The sequence below is a fragment of the Eleginops maclovinus genome, chromosome 5, assembly GCF_036324505.1.
Source record: "Eleginops maclovinus isolate JMC-PN-2008 ecotype Puerto Natales chromosome 5, JC_Emac_rtc_rv5, whole genome shotgun sequence".
Lineage (NCBI taxonomy): Eukaryota > Metazoa > Chordata > Actinopteri > Perciformes > Eleginopidae > Eleginops > Eleginops maclovinus.
In genome coordinates, this window is record NC_086353.1 from 21,173,852 (window position 1) to 21,190,459 (window position 16,608).

The window sequence follows — 16,608 nt, forward strand, 5'->3', positions numbered from 1 at the left end:
GGGAGGAGGTGCTAGCTCACGTGTTTTGTGTGACGTGGCACTAGGTCAGACGGTGGCCATTACAAGTAGTTGCGGGAAGGTTTTGTTGTGTTAGTGTGCGTAAATGACGGAAGACCACACATATACAAACATCCAAACCATTAAAGTACATAATAAAGAAGGTCAAGCATCATCTCAGCTCCTCATTTCTGGACACTGGACCTTTGGCCTTAAGTGGTGTTCTGGCCGACACACCGGGGTGAACCTAGTGATAAACTAGAGAACTAGTGCCAACACTGAGTTACCTTTAACTCTCCACTACAGGTTTTAATAAACAATTTAATGCATCAATATTTATAATCAAAACATATGATACAGTGGGGCAAAAAAGTATTTAGTCAGCCACCAATTGTGCAAGTTCTCCCATTTAAAAAGATGAGAGAGGCCTGTAATTTTTATCATAGGTATACCTCAACTATGAGAGACAGAATGGGGGAAACAATCCAGGAAATCACATTGTAGGATTTTTAATGAATTTATTTTCAAATTATTGTGGAAAATAAGTATTTGGTCAATAACAAAAGTTCATCTCAATACTTTGTTATATACTCTTTGTTGGCAATGACAGAGGTCAAACGTTCTCTGTAAGTCTTCACAAGGTTTTCACACACTGTTGCTGGTATTTTGGCCCATTCCTCCATGCAGATCTCCTCTAAAGCAGTGATGTTTTGGGGCTGTCGCTGGGCCACACGTACTTTCAACTCCCTCTAAAGATTTTCTATGGGGTTGAGATCTGGAGACTGGCTAGGCCACTCCAGGACCTTGGAATGCTTCTTACGAAGCCACTCCTTCGTTGCCCTGGCGGTGTGTTTGGGATCATTGTCATGCTGAAAGACCCAGCCACGCTTCATCTTCAGTGCCGTTGCTGATGGAAGGAGGTTTTCCCTCAAAATCTCACGATACATGGCCCCATTCATTCTTTCCTTTACACGGATCAGTCGTCCTGGTCCCTTTGCAGAAAAACAGCCCCAAAGCATGATGTTTCCACCCCCATGCTTCACAGTAGGTATGGTGTTCTTTGGATGCAACTCTGCATTCTTTCTCCTCCAAACACGACGAGTTGAGTTTTTACCAAAAAGTTCTATTTTGGTTTCATCTGACCATATGACATTCTCCCAATCCTCTTCTGGATCATCCAGATGCCCTCTAGCAAACTTCAGACGGGCCTGGACATGTACTGGCTTAAGCAGGGGGACACGTCTGGAACTGCAGGATTTAAGTCCCTGGCGGCGTAGTGTGTTACTGATGGTAGCCTCTGTTACTTTGGTCCCAGCTCTCTGCAGGTCATTCACTAGGTCCCCCCGTGTGGTTCTTGGATTTTTGCTCACCGTTCTTGTGATCATTTTGACCCCACGGGGTGAGATCTTGCGTGGAGCCCCACATCGAGGGAGATTAGCAGTGGTCTTGTATGTCTTCCATTTTCTAATAATTGCTCCCACAGTTGATTTCTTCACACCAAGCTGCTTACCTATTGCAGATTCAGTTTTCCCAGCCTGGTGCAGGTCTACAATTTTGTCTCTGGTCTTCTTTGACAGCTCTTTGGTCTTGGCCATAGTGGAGTTTGCAGTATGACTGTTTGAGGTTGTGGACAGGTGTCTTTTATACTGATAACAAGTTCAAAAAGGTGCCATTAATACAGGTAACGAGTGGAGGACAGAGGAGCCTCTTAAAGAAGAAGTTACAGGTCTGTGAGAGCCAGAAATCTTGCTTGTTTGTAGGTGACCAAATACTTATTTTACCGAGGAATTTACAATTAATTCATTAAAAATCAGACAATGTGATTTCCTGGATTTTCTTTTCTCATTTTGTCTCTCATAGTTGAGGTGTACCTATGGTAAAAAGTACAGGCCTCTCTCATCTTTTTAAATGGGAGAACTTGCACAATTGGTGGCTGACTAAATACTTTTTTGCCCCACTGTATATTATTCTGAAATGAGCCAATCTGCCTAATGAGTGCTTTTACTTTGGTACTTTAAGTATATTTTGTACTTTTAATTGGGGTAACATTTCGATTGCAGGACTTTAACTTGTAACAGAGTATTCCTACTAGGGCTGTTTTCGACTAGGGCTGTTTCATAGTCGAATCTGATTCGTCAGATTTTGCCGTAGTCGACTGATAGTCGAACCTTTTTTTTTTTCAGATTGCAGCTAGATCTTTATATTTTTCCGTTTCAAACAAAAGAGCTCAAAAAACATGGTAGGTGTGAAACAAATACCTTTATTTATTTAAAGCCAGATGAACGAAACTGGGCATATAAAACATCACAACAGTTCACATAAAATCGGAACAAAATGTCTTCAAAAACAACAACGTGCCAAAACATGCCTTTATCGCTCAGTTAAGAACCTATTTCTTGGCTTTTAATTCACAGTTTACACTCGGGAATTGGGATAAAATAAATAAATATATGACATAAATGTTTTGAGAAATACAATAAGCCTGCCTGAATAAATAAAAACAATTATACAACAACGAAAAAATAAACATAATAAAAGTCAGAATCGAATGGGCTTCAGAAAGTGCACAAGCAGCAAAAAGAGAGAGAGAGTGGGAGAGAAAGAGACGCTCCCCATGCAGCCTCCAGCTTAATTCACAATTGTCCCAAAAGAAAAAGGAAAAAAATCTCTTCTTCACATAAGAAAAGTGTTCTACTGCACCTGTGATTGTCTGATTTTTCTGAGGTTGTGTGCCAGGAAAACCAGCTTGTTCACGTTGGTCGGGAAATGTGCGCTCTTTGATTTGTTGGCAATGAAACCCGCTTTGGAAAATATCCTCTCTGAGGGCGTGGAGGTGGAGGGGATGCTGTGAAATCTCCTAGCAGCTCTTGACAACTTTGGATATCTATCCTCATTTTTCTTCCATTCCAGGGTTCCTCCAGTGCATTTAGTGAAGTTCTTCAAATAGGCCTTCATCTCGCTTGTCTCATCCTGTTCCTCCTCATCTTCATCACTGGCCAGCAGCATAGCCATCACAGTGTCCTGTTTTGCAGTCGGCCCAGGATCCACCGTGTCACTTTCCTCCTGGCAAGACCTGTCAGTTAGACTCTCAGCTAGTTCTGCCACCACTGAATACGCCTCATCTCTTTGGTCGTCGGAGAGAAAGGAGAGCTTCTTGAAGCGTGGGTCAAGCACTGCCGCACTGATGTAGACACTTCTTTCCAGCCCTGGCCCTTTAAGCTCCCATCGCCTGTCCATCTCCTCGGACAGCGTAGTCTTGATGATCTTTGTGGTTCGACTGTCGTCCGCATGCACCACCAAATGTCTTTTTTTAATATTCATAAGCATGGGGACAGTGGCAAACAGGGATGCATTATTTTCTTGGGACAAAAGCTCTGTCAGAGTGATCATTGGTTTAAGAACAGCGACAATGTCCTCTGCTGTGCGCCACTGTGATGTGGATAGCTCCAGGTCACGATCGGACCGTTTGCTCACACTGTCATCTGTGAGCACGGCTGAAACTGGCCCCTTCTGTTCGATCAAGCGATCGAGCATCAAATAAACAGAGTTCCAACGGGTGACAACATCCTGCATCAGTTTATGCTGAGGAACATTCTGTTGTTTTTGTTTATCTTGAAGTGCTGTGGTGGCCTTTGCGCTTTTTTTGAAATGAGAAACCAAGCGCCTTGCAGCAGCAACAGTGCGGCAAATGGGGTCCTGCTTCAGAGCGCTGTTTATGCAGAGTTGCAATGTGTGGCCCGCGCAGCGCAACCCTTTCATATTTCCCCAGGAGGGCTGCTGGACCAACTGGTTGGTGCACGCAACCATGTTTGCTGCGTTGTCATGCACCACAGAAACGATCTTGGTACTTGGAATGTCTCACTCGCAAATTATCTCCGTCAGTTCTCGTGCAATGTGATCGGCTGTGTGACTGTCCTCCATTTTTTTTGTTTCTAAAACAAAACTCTCCAGTCGCCAGTCTCCAGTGATGAAATGTGATGTGACTGTGAGATAAGCCTCCATCTGAAGCGAGGTCCAGATATCAGTTGTGAAACTGACAGCTTCACAGTCCTGTATTGCCCTGTATATCTCTGACCGTGTCGATAGATATTTTGTGTGCACGATATCCATCACCGTAGCTCTTGTAGGGACGGTGTAGCCTGGCTCAAGTGTGCGCAAGAGTTCTTTAAATCCCCCACCGTCAACAATGCGCACAGGCCTCATATCAAGTGCCACAAACTCCGCAATCTTTTCAGTAATTTCCCTTTTTCTCTTCTCTGAAAGTGGTGGTCTCAAATCAAGTTTTTTTTGCGTTCATCTCGGGGCTGCCGCTGATGCAGACGTGCCGGCTGAGTTGTCGTCATGACAATGCGGTGTAACCTAAATGATAGAATAATATAACAATAATACTTTAATGCCTGCATTGATAAAAGAGTGGTAGAACTGTTTGTTTGTTTGTAAAGTTAACAAGCCTTACCCGCTTCAAATGATATTGGTTGTCGTCGTGTGATATGCAAGAACCTGCTCACACAACTTACACTTCACTTTCTTCGGGTCATCTTTAACCTTTTCAAAATAGTTCCACACTTTTGATGTCTTTTTAGTAGCCATTGTGAGCCAATAAATCCGTAAACACTAACGGTCCTGTGTGCTGCTCACCTGCGCTCATTTGGATTACGCAACTGCAGTGGGTGTGATTTATTAATACCGTAATAAACTAAGACTACCATTTAAACGAACAAATCATTGGCACTCTTTATTAACATAAAATAGACAGATTTTGCATTCAAATAAGCTTTTATATAACAAAAAAAGACATTCTATGTAACAATGCTCGGCAGCCGCGGGCACCCCATATAGTCAGAATGGTATGGTCTTTGTTGTATAACAACATTTTACGAAGATTCCACTACGAGGTTCATAGTCGAATCAGACCTCTCCGAATCGAATCGTCAATATTGGAGGTCAGCCCTAATTCCTACACTCTGGTTCTTCTTTTACTTATCTTGTACAATATCTGACTACTTTTCCCACCGCTGGTTTATTACGTCGGAACTGTTTATCTGTAGAACCAGTGGTGGAAAGTGACTAAGCACATTAACTTTTTGAGTACAATCATTCTTGATACAGTACTTCTACTCCAAATGTAGTTTTTTTTTTTTTCTTTTTTTTTTTTCCAGTGTTGTATTTGTACTTTTACCCAAGTTAAGAATCTAAATACTTTTTCCAACACTGTGTATCACATACAAGCAGTGGTGGAACTTCACCCAAGTAATGTACTTAAGTAGAATATTCAGTACTTTAACTGGGTATTTTACTAAATGCTACTCTAAACTTCTACTTAACTACATTCTCAAAGTCAACAATTTACATTTCACATTACAAAATACACATCAACTATAATCAAAATAATCATTGACATATAAGTATAGCTCAAAATATCCAGCAGCAGTATCAAAAGTGATTCAAGTTAGCCCCAACTTGACCAGATGTGTGAGACACTTTAAGGTATCAATAATCAGAATCCAGTTATTTAATATAGAAATGATTCTGAAACAGGCTGTCACGCATAACAAGTACGTTAAGTCTATCTATCCAATACTTGTTTAATTTGACTTAAATATGGTTTTGAATGCAGGACTTTACTTGTGACTGAATATTTTTACAATTTTGTATCATAATAGTAGTATAAATCTGAGTAATTTTTCCATCACTGCCAACAAGCCTTGATTTGCCACGTCTTCAATTCAATAGTAACCTTACACTCCACTTTACATCCTCTCCCAGAGCGGCTGGACAAGCTTCCTGAAATCTCGAGCTCATCCAACATCCTACCAAGACCTCCAGTGGTTCAAGACCCCCTGGTGAGATTTGGCAAAATGACACAATATGAAATACTTTATACTCTACTCCCAATACAATACTTCCCATGCTATTAATATACAGTGGTATGCAAAAGTTTGGGCACCCCTCTGAGATTTCATGACAATTTGCTTTTCCTTTATAATAGAAGATCACAGCAACAACATTTGTTTTCCTACAAAGATGTAGACGTTTTAGTGTTTTCCAGACCAAAATTCTTAGGGTAGCATTACATAGTTTTATTATAATAAAATAAAATGCAAAAAATGGGATGTGCAAAAGTTTGGGCACCCTTATAAATAGCATTCATTTCAACACCTGTACGGATTTATAGCTGACAGGTTGCTGCACAAAATTGCTTTGATTAGCTCATTAGACCTTCAATTACAAAGACAGGTGGAACCAATCATGAAAAAGGCTATTTAACATAGGTAATAGCTGGCTGTGCCTGGCCTAGGTTCTTTCTTAGGGAGTGGCAAGATGGGGACCTCAAAACAACTCTCCACTGACCTGAAAGCTAAGATAATCCAACATTATAAATTAGGAGAAGGGTACAAAAAATTATCTGACAGGTTTAAACTGTCTGTCTCCACAGTCAGAAACGTAGTTGTGAAATGGAAGGCCACAGGAACAGTCCGTGTGAAGGAAAGATGTGGTAGGCCGACAAAAATAGGGGAAAGGCACAGGCGAAGGATGGTGAAAATGGTCACAGAGAAGCCACAGACCACCTCCAGAGAACTACAACAACATCTGGCTGCTGATGGTGTAGTTGTTCACCGTTCCACAATCCAGCGTACTTTGCACCAGGAAGAGCTCATTGGAAGGGTGATGTGCAAAAAGCCTTTCCTGAGTGTTAATCACAAGAAGAGTCGCATGAGGTATGCAAAAGCACATCTGGACAAGCCAGAAGCATTTTGGAACAAAATACTGTGGTCAGATGAGACCAAGATTGAGTTATTTGGTCATAACATGAACAGGTATGCATGGCGAAAAAAACACACTGCATTCAATGAAAAGAACTTGTTGCCCACTGTAAAATTTGGTGGAGGATCTATCATGTTATGGGGCTGTGTGGCTAGCACAGGTACTGGAAAACTTGTTAAAGTTGAGGGCCACATGAATTCCTTACAGTACCAGGAGATTCTTGACAAGAATGTTCTAGAGTCAGTCACAAAGTTGAAGCTACGCCGGGGTTGGATTTTTCAGCAGGACAATGATCCTAAGCACCGATCAAAATCCACCAAGGAATTCATGCAGAAGCACAGGTACAATGTTCTGGAATGGCCATCCCAGTCCCCAGACCTTAACATCATTGAAAATGTATGGATTTATTTGAAGAAGGCTGTCCATGCACGGAGGCCAAGAAACCTGACTGAACTGGAGACGTTTTGTGTGGAAGAATGGGCCAAAATACCACCTGCCAGGCTTAAGGGACTTGTCTGTGGCTACAGGAGGCGTCTACAGGCCGTTATTGCAGCAAAAGGAGGCAATACTAAATATTAATGGAATTATTTCTTAGGGGTGCCCAAATTTATGCACATGCCTATTTTTGTTTGAATGCACATAAACATGTTTCTGTTTGACCAATAAAAGTTATTTCACTACTGAGATGTTTCTGTTACCATAAGGTATAACATATGTTAAAATGAAGTTGCTGCTTCAAAAGCTCAGCAAGTGACAAACTGATGCAGTGGTTTTCCTAAGGGGTGCCCAAACTTTTGCATACCACTGTATTATCAGGGGCTCAGTCACAAAGTGATACAGTATGTAGATGTTACGTTCCTCTCTGTTTCTTCCCCTGATTCTAGGCTGTACTGAAAAGACGTGTTAAAAGGAAAGAACCCAGCCTCCAACACATAGAAGACATGAAGCGGATGTATTTTCCAGGCTGGAACACTGAGAAGCCTTATCAACCACAACCAGAACCGCCACAGAGGCGGAGAGAAGAAATGCCGCTCTATCTACCTCCTCGGAAATCCAAGACTAAGGTCAGTGACAGAGAATAGGATCAAACTTTATTGACGGATCAAGTCAGATTTCTTCGGCAGCTTAATTTGCAACATCAACAAGAGAACGCATTTAACATAACATCCTACCAAGACCTCCAGTGGTTCAAGACCCCCTGGTGAGATTTGGCAAAATGAAACAATATGAAATACTTTCTACTCTAATCCCAATACAATACTTCACATGCTATTAATATATTATCAGGGGCTTAGTCACAAAGTGGTACAGTATGTAGATGGTACGTTCCTCTCTGTTTCTTCCCCTGATTCTAGGCTGTACTGAAAAGACGTGTTAATAGGAAAGAACCCAGCCTCCAACACATAGAAGACATGAAGTGGATATATCTTCCAGGCTGGAACACTGAGAAGCCTTATCAACCACAACCAGAACCGCCACAGAGGCGGAGAGAAGATATGCCGCTCTATCTACCTCCTCTGAAATCCGAGACTAAGGTCAGTGACAGAGAATAGGATCAAACTTTATTGACGGATCAAGTCAGATTTCTTTGGCAGCTTAATTTGCAACATCAACAAGAGAACGCATTTAACATAACATATACCATAATACAACAAATGCTAAAGACAATAATTCCAGGGCTTTTGAGAAACATTTGATCTGGGATTAATCTCTTCATTCCATGTTAGGATTGACTGCTGCACAAAACAGTGCTTCACAATTAGTTATTGTTGTAGGCTTATTGACAACCTTTGAGCCTTTTTCAGTATTTATTTCTGTATGAATCTAAAAATAATCGTGCAATAATTGAGTCCTTAAAGCCGGGAATGAGTTAGCATTTTTCTACTTCCGGTTCCAATGTCTCGGAGTCACCAGCCTTCTGGCTGGATGCCTAAAATATTGTCCGTGGTTAACACAAGCTTAAGATATAGCTTAAGTTTATGGTATTTACAACAACAAGAAACACTTCAATTAAACACCCCGCTGATGAATATCCGAAGCTTCTATGTGTCATAAAAACAGCAGAAGCTAACTAATGACTATCAGACTCCTAAACGTCAACATGCTGAATGTTAGCCGCCTTTAGCTTAGTGGTGGTGACATGCAGCAATGCCATCATGATGTAGATGGTTTCTCTTTTTAGGAATATACCAAATCCAATGGAAAAATCCTGTTTCTTTTTATCGAGAGCACGCTCGGGACGCTAACTTCTGTGTCGGCGTTCCAAAAAAAATGTCATCAGAGCACCACTCTACCCTCTCATTTATCTGAAAAAAGCAATGCCATTTACCATGGCTACTGTTAATCTGTTGCAGTGTCAACTGGATCAACATGTAGTGCCGTTTCAAAATCTAGAACATCAAGCAAAAGCTTGAAAAAGCCTTCGTAACAATTCATTGTTTTAAATGCGCAGAAGGTAATTACCCTTTGATTGTGTTTCTCAACCACTTTTCAGATGACACAACAAATGGATTTAATCCCTAATTCCTCCAGAAGGCCTTTTTCCATCAAGAGCATTGGAATTCTGGACGCTGACACCGATGTAATCTATCAGTACAGTGAGGACGACTTTCTGATGATAAGCCGTGACGGTGTGGTAACAGTTTACGAGAACGAGATCGAATTCATAACCAGTGAGCAATGGGAAGAAGAGTATAACTACCACTGCAAGCTCATCCGGATCCCCTTCTTTCTCCGCTATAAACTGTGGAAACCTTTCTACGTCTGGCACAGCAAAGTAAAAGCCAAAAAGATTCGCTTGGCAAAAGAGTCCCTCCAGAGAAGATTATGTATTGTCAATGAGGTATGTCACAGGGTGTATGAATTGGATTTTCTTTCAATTCTTGAGGGATCTTTGGGATTTTAGACCACTTAAAAAATGTATATGCTTATAAACCTTTTTTACACAATTAAGGAAAGAGAAACCCCCCAAAAGCATAATAGGACCCCTTAACTTAATGTGAGTAATGTGAATATTAAGTTGTTATCAACAATTCTATATCTCTTCCAGTGTCTAGGTCCTGCACTGATAGACATCAGGAAAATGTGTTATCAGATCAGTGATACGGGATTGTGCCACATAGAGAAAGATCACATTTACACACTGCAGGAATTCCGGGATTTCCAGTCCAAAGAACTGCAACAGGTTAAAGTTGTATTTATTGTCATATACGACATGTGTGTGTAGATCATCGCCCTAATGTTTATATTATTTTCAGGTGAAGAATGACTTGGAGAAGTTTCAGGACCTGGTGAAGGAAGTGGCAGTTTGTGCGTGTCGCAACTACTTGTTGTGCATACCCAAAGATAAAGATGATGGTGGGTGCACACTGACCCTATGAAGACACTGGAATCTACATGCACAGATCACAAGGTTAACGTCTTTTCTTTGTTTGCCACAGATGAAAATGAAAGTCTTGCAACGATCAACAAGATTTTTCATGCCAACCGCCTCATCTGGTGGGTAATTTTCTTATGTAATTCTCTATGCTTTCTATATTTAACTGTGCCAGACATCTGTTTAGTAAAAACAACCAGACACAACAGACATTTTGCTCCGTCAGGCGTATACAAGCATGCACGATTAGATAAGAGTTTGCTAAATTTAACCTGAAATGGCTAAGCTATAATTATTATTATTTTTTTGTTTAAAGATTTTTTGAGCCAGATAACCATTAATTAGAGAGTGACACTGTTGAAAGGTGGAGATAGAGGGGATGACATGCGTATATGGTTCCAGGCTGGATCCCAGCCTGGGTCCTCCGATCGGGAACAGAAACCCGGAATTAATGTTTTTAAAGTTTGGATAATTATTTCAGATATAAACTAAAAAAGATCACAGGTTAAGAACAACAGTGAATAACTCAACAGAAGTTATTATTCATCTAGCATTCCGTCTTTGCTACACAGCCTTGTCTTGAAAATATAAAAAAAGGAATAGAAATCTGAACAGAAATGACAAGTTATATTGAGAGATATTTATATAACATAATAGTTTAAAATAAAATGACCTAGTGAAGATAAAACAAAAAAAGATAAAGATATTTATACAAATAGAATAAGTTAAGGTAAAATGTCCATTTAAAGATGCATTAAACGGAATACAAATATTGATATCGTAAACATAAAGTACAAATGTGCACTTTGCATTCATCTCTGCTCTGCCTTTCCCATTCCTCTCCATCTATCAGTTAAAAAAAGGCTTCTTTCAGGGAAACTATCTGGAACAAGTCCATAAACAAAGCCACTGGTACCCTTAATTAAAGGTCCAAATATTTGCTGTGAAAAATACCTTCTATATCACCAGTCAGGCACATCTATCACATTAACCCAGTCCTTCTCTGTCCTCACCTACCCAGCTTCATACATCTTGTTGACTATTTGGTCGGCGACTCCTTGTATGTCTTAGTGGACAATGCAATGGCCAAACTGCTAGCTGGGCTCCAGGAGCAGGTACACCATACGCCCAGCCTTGATGTTATTCAGAGCTGGAGCCAGCACTGTGAGGTTGCTATGGACACCACAACAGAAGAGATGGATAAGAAGGTAGGGCTTAGTTTTACTCTCATTATTATTGTATTATAAGTAATGGTCAAAGTCAAATGTTAAAGATGGTGCTAAGATGTATGGATGCTTGATGATTTTGTGGCTCCACTCCACCACACGTGTCCAGTGTTTCTTTTTGTTGTAGTGTGTGTTTTTAATCAGTCAGGAACTTGCCGTGTCCAGGGTTGGGAGGATTTATTTTAAATGTATTCTCTTACAATTACTAGAGACCTATAAAAAGAATGTAATCAGTAACCTGATCTGAGTATGAAAATAAATATATACATATACATCAGATGATTTGTACTTAATTGTTTTATGTTAGATAATAGAAACATGTAACCTGAGAAAAAAAACAAACAAGATATTTAGGATCAAAAATGTGTCCTCTGCTCAGAGATCGTATTGTGTAGGTACTACAGTTTTAACAAAGCTCAAATTAAATCGGATTTGACAGAAAATGCTCTGTTGAAGTTTAATACATACAGTTCAGCTCCCACACATTATATTACGAACATGTAGGTTCAAATACTGAATAAAAGAAACCAAAACAAACAAGAAAGGACAAATCATAAACCAGATTCAGGCAGTAGCCGCATAGATCCACGCTTAAAGTGTTAGCCTACAGAACAGTACAGCCCACCAAGAGAAATGAAATCCACTGCTCTTCCTACAAACACAATATGCTCTTGTTTTACTTTTTAGTAATATCGCTAGTAATCCCCAATTGTTTAATGAAGTAGAGATCTGAATATGTCTTTTTTCATGTAAGTAAGTGAATACACTTACCTTTCTTGTATCCTGGTGAAATAATCCAGTTTCATTAATCCTTTACTCCTCAAGCCTGGCCGTGTCCAACCTATGTTCATCACTGAGCTAATGCTGGAGCCTCACACGTTAACATACAAACCCTCTGAGGAGAACTTCCAGGTTAGTTTTCAAAATTGTAACACTTGTATTACGCATTGTACTGCCATTCATAGTGCACTGTCTGTTCCTTCCTATAGGAGACTATCAAAGAGGTCATCGGGTGGTTTGAGGAAACAGTGAAGTCGGTTAAGCCACTAACGGCAAATCCCGATTTTGAACCAATGACCAATGAGGCCGGAGCTGTTGGTGTAGGAAACAAAATCACCACAGGCGTATTCAGGGAAATGTAGTTGTTCTAAATGTTATTGGTGATTGTATTTTTGTTTCTGTTTTTTATTGAAATTGCAGCATACAAATGAGGATGAAGACTGTCTGGAATCCCTCATTGAGAGTGATGGCCACTTCCAAAGCATCATTCAGAACATCGAGGTCAGTTTGCTTAACCTTCTCTCTGGAGGGTGTTTGAAAGTATACTCCTTATGTATAAGTATGGACCAGACTTTTATTTTCTCCTCAGGAGTTGCTCCAATTTGCCTTTGACGCAGCAAAAGTGTACTCGCGCACATTTGAGCATTTTCAGCTGTTCTACAAAGAGAACGAGGCTCTGGATCTGGAAGGAATGCGGCAACAGGAGCATGGTGATGTACTATAACTCAACATCAATCATTTTAGAAACCCATTAATGATACAAAGAGCAGTTCAGCTGAGAATAGAGGTAATATAAGACTGTGAAACCTTGCATTGTTTACATGTATTGTTTGCCAGCCTTAAGTGTTTTTCACTGCCTTTGTTGGCACATAGCTACCTATCCTGTCATTCAAAATGACTAGAATAAAACCAGCAGTCGAAAGAAACAATCACTTTAAAGAGGCCTCTGAGGCTCATTTGAAGCTCATATTTGCTCATATTTGTCTTTGTGGAATAGAGAATAGTATAATTCCTTCATCGTCATTGCCCCAGGTGCAACAACATGGTTTTAAAAGCGACCCTGACAATGGATCTACACATACAAACAAGAAGTAAACAATTTAAACAATAAAAACTGATTACAAAATATAGAAAGAAAGGGGGATTTTTGCATTTATGCGCGGTACAAACAAGCCAATTAACTAATTGGTGAGAAATTCCATATAGTGCTACAAGTAGTCAGAACCTCCTAATGACCCAATAACCCAATAACCCATGGATTCTATAATTTTGTATTTCTAATCTTCAAATAAGCTAACATACACAAGTTCTCACCAGGGGATTAATATAAAGCCTGTGCAATGATATAGGGATTTATGACTGATGTATGTTGACTGCTTCGTCTCACAGGTTTGTCCTTCTTTGGGAAAGCGCTGGAGTTACACCACCGTCAGCATAAAGAGGCCGCAGCCATCCAGCAGAAAAGGCCTCTCGGATTACTGCTCGTGGACAAAACAAAGCTCAAAGAGAAGCTTGTGTCTTCGCCGCTCCGCTGCCTGGAGGTGAGGGAGAGCCATGTGCCATCACATTAAGAGTTACCACTCAAATGCACGTCCACTTTTCTTCTTTATCCCATGTATTTCTGCATGGTTAAAGATAAAGATTAGGTTAGAGCAATAATATTGCTTTTGAAGAAGAAGACTGGGAATGTTCAAAAGTCAAAATATATTGAAAAACGAGTCAGATTGAATCATTCCCAATATTCACAACATGCTCTTCCTAATGTAGATTCAAGTAAAAAAACATATATACAGTACATATCTTTAGGGCGATGATGACCTAATCAAACCTGACGACAGACCTTTAAAGCTTCTTTCTATTATTTCACGAGAAACTTAGAATGTAAACAAAGTGTATGTACAGTATACATGTATATATAGCTTATTTCATCAACAAGGCCATTCAAAGTGCTTATAAACAACATTAAAAGCAGTTAGGCATAGTTCAAAAGAAACATATTATAACATTACATTGAGAACAGTCTAAAAATCTAGATAATACAAATTAAAACAAGCTAAATCGGACGAAGACAGGTATACAAATACAAGAAGTGAGAGGTGCAGCAAACTTACAATTTTCTGGTCCTTTATCCCATTTATATGGAGCATAATAATTGAATACTGCTTCTACCTGTTCAGTTTTGACTCCAGGGATGGAAAACAGATGCGACCTGAGAGTCCAATATGCTGATAAAACAAATGTACAATAACCGTTTCATCAATTTCAAAATCCTTTGTATTTGTATGTATTTTAAGACGTGTAAATGTGCATTCATAACCAAGTCAGATACATTCAAAACAAAAACGAGTTGATTAAATAAATATCAATTATAAAAGAAAAAACAAACAAAAAAAGCTTCATTTTTCATACTTACACTTGTCTTAGCTTCCCACAGAGTCATTAGTTATGTTTTGTGTGATCTATACCTCACCTATTTTTCCCCTCTTTTATCGAAGTTATGAACTTATTCTCATAGTCTTTTTTCTATTCGATGAATTTAACCAAACTTTCCATACATGAAGTTATAATGTTTTAACCAGTTTCTTGTCATTTGTTTAATATTTGCTATTTGCCTTCTGTTCACCGTGTTCTCCTCCGCATTTTAAAGTGAAATCACTTTATAAAAAATGTTTTCCCTGCTGCAGGTCATCAATGAGATACTTACCCAGCTGGCTAAGAAAAAGCTGGATGCCGTCATTGACGAAGCTTGTAAAGCTCAGTATAAACTGGAGTACACCCCTTCCACCACGGAGGAGTTAGCCGAATCCATCATCACCCTGGACGAGATACAGGAAAGGGTAAGACGCACATTAAAAGCAGGTCTATTTTAAAATCATCTTTTCAACAAACCCAATAAGGTAGGTATTTATTTTAAGGTGTCAACACATTGGCCACATTAGCAAGGCCCGGGACCCCACAGACTCTTAACCCTCCCAAAGAAACTATGGGTTATATAGATGCACATTCTTTTTTTGAATGGTTTTAATTTTATTTAAAAATGTATTCTTATTTTTATTTGTTGTTATTATTATTATTATTATTATTATTATTATTATTATTATTAGGGTCTGAGACCAGAGGCCGTCGAAGACCCTATTGAAATTGGTCGTTCGCGTACAGGAACTCGGCCATTTTGAATTTGGCGTCGGAAAAACGCGATTTTTCGGCCCTCGTATTTGAACGAACTCCTCCGAGGGGCCTTGTCCGATTGGCTCGAAAATCGTAGGGTAGCTTCTTGAGACATGGGCGACAAAACTATATAACGAAATCTAACTGGTTTTCGCACGGCGTAGCAGTTATTTAGCGCCAAAGTTCGCGTTCGTGCGATTTTCGGCGACCCCTCGCCATGGAACACGATGATGTCATAACTCCAACTGACATGCTCAGAATGTCACCAAACGCCACATGATGGTTAACCCTGCGGCCCTGAACAGCTCTACGTCAAAATGTACGTTGTGGCGTTGCCATGGCAACGCATCCCTCGCCATAAAACACGATGTCGCTGTAACTCCAATGGACACGATCCGATCAACCTCCAATCTTCGCCTGTGTGTCAGTGGTTCATGCCTCAACAGCTCTAAGCAGAATCTGCGATCTCACAGTCGGCCGTTGCCATGGAAATGCTCGCCTCGTCATTGTAAGTCAATGGAAAATCGTCCGTACGCCACCAGACCTCAGATAATGGTTAAAGGTCCGCCCTTGAACAGCTCTGTGTTAATTATGGGGTGTCAGTACATGCCGTTGCCATGGAAACTGCAATGCTCGCCATAAAAAACATTTTCATTATAAGTCAATAGAAAATCGTCCAAATGGCACCAGACCTCAGAATATCGTTAATGGTCCGGCCCTGAACAGCTCTATGTTAATTTTGGGATGTTACCATATGCCGTTGCCATGGAAAGTCAATGCTCGCCATAAAACACGTTGTCATCATAAGTCAATGGAAAATCAACCAAATCGCACCAGACTGCAGATAATGGTTACTGGCCACACGCTGACCAGCTCTATGTTATTTATGGGATGTCATCGTATGCACGTTTTTCCTCTTAACTCCAGTTAACATGCTCCAAATGACCTAAAACGTAACGTGTTTGATATTGATGCAGCCCTGAACACATCTAGGAGTATTATGGGATGTCATCATATGCCGTTGCCATGGCGACAGATCATGTTTGTGTTAATGCTGTAACTCCCATGAATGTTGTCCGATCGGCCTGAAACTTCCCGCCTTTTCTAACGAGTGACTCTGCAAAACACCTGCGCGACACATGTCGACGTTGTGACAACATCCTGCCAGCATCTCAGACCCGCTCATCGCTGCTTGCAGCTTTAATTATTATTATTATTATTATTATTATTAGTAGTAGTAGTACTAGTAGTAGTAGTAAAGAAAATTATTTGTATTTAGAGTACGTACTAAATACA

The 16,608-nt window shown here is 40.1% G+C and overlaps 1 protein-coding gene across 1 annotated transcript in view; it reads left to right on the plus strand.

The window, feature by feature from the left end:
* The first annotated feature begins 3,819 nt into the window (after positions 1-3,819).
* The window catches only part of dnah6 (dynein, axonemal, heavy chain 6), a 98,451-nt gene continuing 85,662 nt past the window's right edge, over positions 3,820-16,608 (plus strand). The window contains 15 exon segments of the mRNA XM_063883443.1: positions 3,820-3,841; positions 5,764-5,840; positions 7,647-7,826; positions 8,118-8,297; positions 9,257-9,604; positions 9,812-9,946; positions 10,020-10,119; positions 10,203-10,260; positions 11,160-11,346; positions 12,190-12,276; positions 12,354-12,458; positions 12,565-12,645; positions 12,734-12,854; positions 13,534-13,685; positions 14,829-14,981. Coding sequence (XP_063739513.1) covers positions 3,820-3,841; positions 5,764-5,840; positions 7,647-7,826; positions 8,118-8,297; positions 9,257-9,604; positions 9,812-9,946; positions 10,020-10,119; positions 10,203-10,260; positions 11,160-11,346; positions 12,190-12,276; positions 12,354-12,458; positions 12,565-12,645; positions 12,734-12,854; positions 13,534-13,685; positions 14,829-14,981 — 1,986 coding nt within the window.